This window comes from Equus przewalskii, chromosome 5, assembly GCF_037783145.1.
Source record: "Equus przewalskii isolate Varuska chromosome 5, EquPr2, whole genome shotgun sequence".
Taxonomy (NCBI): domain Eukaryota; kingdom Metazoa; phylum Chordata; class Mammalia; order Perissodactyla; family Equidae; genus Equus; species Equus przewalskii.
Genome location: NC_091835.1, coordinates 72,649,333 through 72,652,516, shown reverse-complemented (window position 1 = coordinate 72,652,516; position 3,184 = coordinate 72,649,333). Strand labels below are relative to the sequence as shown.

General features: G+C 36.5%; 1 protein-coding gene across 1 annotated transcript; it reads right to left on the bottom strand.

Moving 5' to 3' along the window:
* Positions 1-941: 941 nt before the first annotated feature.
* LOC103556566 (olfactory receptor 9K2-like) lies at positions 942-1,937 on the bottom strand. The gene has a single exon (XM_008528724.2). The coding sequence runs from the start codon at positions 1,881-1,883 to the stop codon at positions 942-944; it is 942 nt and encodes a 313-aa protein (XP_008526946.2). The 5' UTR covers positions 1,884-1,937.
* Positions 1,938-3,184: the final 1,247 nt, after the last annotated feature.

Here is a 3,184-nt window from a genome sequence, read left to right as displayed (position 1 = left end):
GGCAACAAAGATATTACTTTAAAAACGTAAATAGCTTCATTAAAGTACAACGCCTATATAACGAATACTAGGGAAACAAAAAGTTCACATATAATTTAAATATCAAATATAGAGCAAACAAAAATTGTGTACGTATAAATAGCAGTTATCAAAGAAAACAAAAATAATCCGGCACAAACTGGTATAAGTGGTTTGAAACATCTAATGCAATTTTCAAGATAGGACATCAGTATTAAAGACTTTCTCTTTATGGATTTGGGTACCCAGTTTTTAGTAGATTGGATACAAATATGTTTCTCCATCTCTTTGATATGATAATAAATCAATAATAGTTAATGGTAAAGATAAATAATAAGATACAATTAATTGAACACCAATGATTTATTGAGTTCTCCTGATAAACTCATGATGGCACAGACCAAAAAAAACTTATACTATGATTTTATTCAAGAATTATGGACCCAGATTCAAATCACTGTGAATAGATTTTATAAAAGAACTAAATATTACAATTCAGAAATGATCTTGCCTTGGGTGGACACTTCTTCTAATCATAAGAGATTAAACATTCTGAGCTTAACATCCTACCAAAGCAATTTTTCTACCTACCATCTCAATAGACCCAGAGGAAAAGATTAAATTAAATTAAATTAAATTAAATACTCCTTTCCCCCACCATCATAGAATTATACCTAGAAAGAGTGAGGAGTATATTTCTGTGTATAGAATGGCTGCAAATTTTATTGATGCCCAAAATGTAACACTGCTCTTAGGGTAGAGTGAGAGACGGATTGGTACTACTCCTTCAGTGAAAATAATTCATCTGTCGGATGGTCAACTTAAAGAAGCCTTAAGTGGCTCAAGCTTGAAACCATGTTAAAAGCAAATTAGGATGAAACAATCAATGGGCCCATTAATGAGGAAATCACAAGAAAGTAGAATTAGGATAAAGCTTTTCTCCTCCATAGGATTTTCCTCAAAGCTTGTTTGACATCCTTGTTTCTTAGAGAGTAGATCAGAGGGTTTAACATGGGTGTGACCAATATGTAAAATACTGAAGCCACTTTACGAAGTTCAGGATTGCTTGGAGGTATGAGATACACAAAGGAGACAGTCCCATAGAGCAAACTTACAACCCCCAGATGGGAGCTGCAAGTGGAGAAGGCTTTCTTCCTCCCTTCGCTAGAGGGGATCTTCAGGACTGTGGTCACGATATACACGTAAAATACTACAATAACGACTATTGTGGGCAAAATAATGAAGGCAGCCAAACTAAAAGATACTATCTTATTGACAAAGAGACTAGAACAGGAAATCTTCTCAATTTGGTAAGAATCACAGTAGAAGTGATCAATGACTCGAGATGCACAGAAAGATGCTGAGAACGTTATGCTGGCTTGGAGGATGGAACTGACCCAGCCACAGAAATAGGAACCAGCAACCATCTGAGTGCAAAGATGTCTTGACATGTGGACACCATAAAGAAGAGGATTGCAGATGGCAATGAAGCGGTCGTAGGCCATGGCTGCCAGGACAAACCCCTCTGTTACAATGAAGAGTGTAAAAAAGAATAACTGGGCAACACACCCTGCAAAGGAGACAATCTTTTTCTCAGACAGGAAGTTGACCATGGCTTTGGGTGCAATAATGGTGGAGTAGGAGAGGTCAATGAAGGACAGATTGCCTAGAAAGAAATACATTGGCGTGTTCAGCTGAGAATCAGTCACAATGATTGCCATCATACTAATGTTCCCCAAAAGAACCATGCCATAGACCAGCAGGAATAGAAGGAAGAAGAGACTGTGGAACTCTGGACGGACCCTGAAGCCTACAAGAATGAAGTCAGTTACATCTGAGTGGTTGCCTGCTCCCTTGTCACCCATGGCAAGAACCTGCTAAGAGGTACAAGACAAGATTAAAAATTGAACTTTCTACCTATTTCCTGCTTTCATAAAATGTCACTTTTCTCTTGTCGACAACACTGAAATTTAGTTATCATTTCCTTTTTGCCATCCAATTGTGTTAGGTATGATTTGTTGCACCCTTTTATAGGAACTGAATCTGAGGTATATTGTAATTGCCCATCAGCACACACGTGTAAATTACCTAACTCATAGTTTTCTAAGGTGATTCTCCAAATCCAGTGCTCTTCCCATGATAACACATATGACTTCCATGCATAAAGCATTAGTTCTTTATACTTGTTTAGCTCACTTGATTTATATGGTAAGTTTAATATATCAGAAGGTTTTGAGAGATGTATAATTATTTGTTCTCATCTTTAATTTCAAATTCTTTAATTTCAAATTCATCTTATCCTCAATAGTGCTTTATTTTAGAACAGAAGGATCAAATTAAAGAGTGATTTAAAGCCCCATGAATAGACATTAGACATTAATACAGGTGAAGAACTAAACAGTTTGCGAGAGTTTGAAAAAGGTTAACAAGAGATTTAGCTGGGTATCATAAATTAAAAACCTTGAAAGGTGAATGCATCTTTAGTTTCTTGAAGTGAACAAAGCTCAGACATGCTACTAAGAGGAAAACCCCATGGATCCTACAAATCTCTCAGGAAGCCAATTTGATCTCAGACATCTGTGCAAGTAAAAGAAAGGAAACTTCAAAACAATGTGTTGGCTAAAATTTTGGTTTGGAAAGGAAAAAATCAGTTTTGAAAACTAATTTTATGATGTATGCATTTAGAGAGGTAACGGTAAACGCATTAAAATTTTCAAAATGGTTACCTTGAATCTGTCACACAGTTAATTTGTGTGATTCATTTGTCCTATATCTTGGAAACTTTCTGTTTTCTCCAATAAAGTGACACTGCCATTTCTCTCCTTATTCAGACTTTACAATCAACTGTTATTTAAACCCAGCCAACAGAGTGGAGAGATTGTGCACCTTATCAAAAGCAGCAAATGATGTAAGAAGTATTAATTTTTGGTTTAGCGGTATGGCAAAATCACCATATTTTCTCTCTGGCTCTCATCCTCCCTTATGCATGTGACCACTCTGTCTTCTCCATCCTCTCCCCAAATCTGTCAGCGACTATTGCTCTCATTGTCCTCTCATCACCTGATCTTTCTCCTCTCCTCCCAATACTAACTTTTCTTAAAAAGTTAGCAACTTAGTTCACAAAAGGAAGACACTGCCAACAGCTCAGTCATATGATTCTTAGACC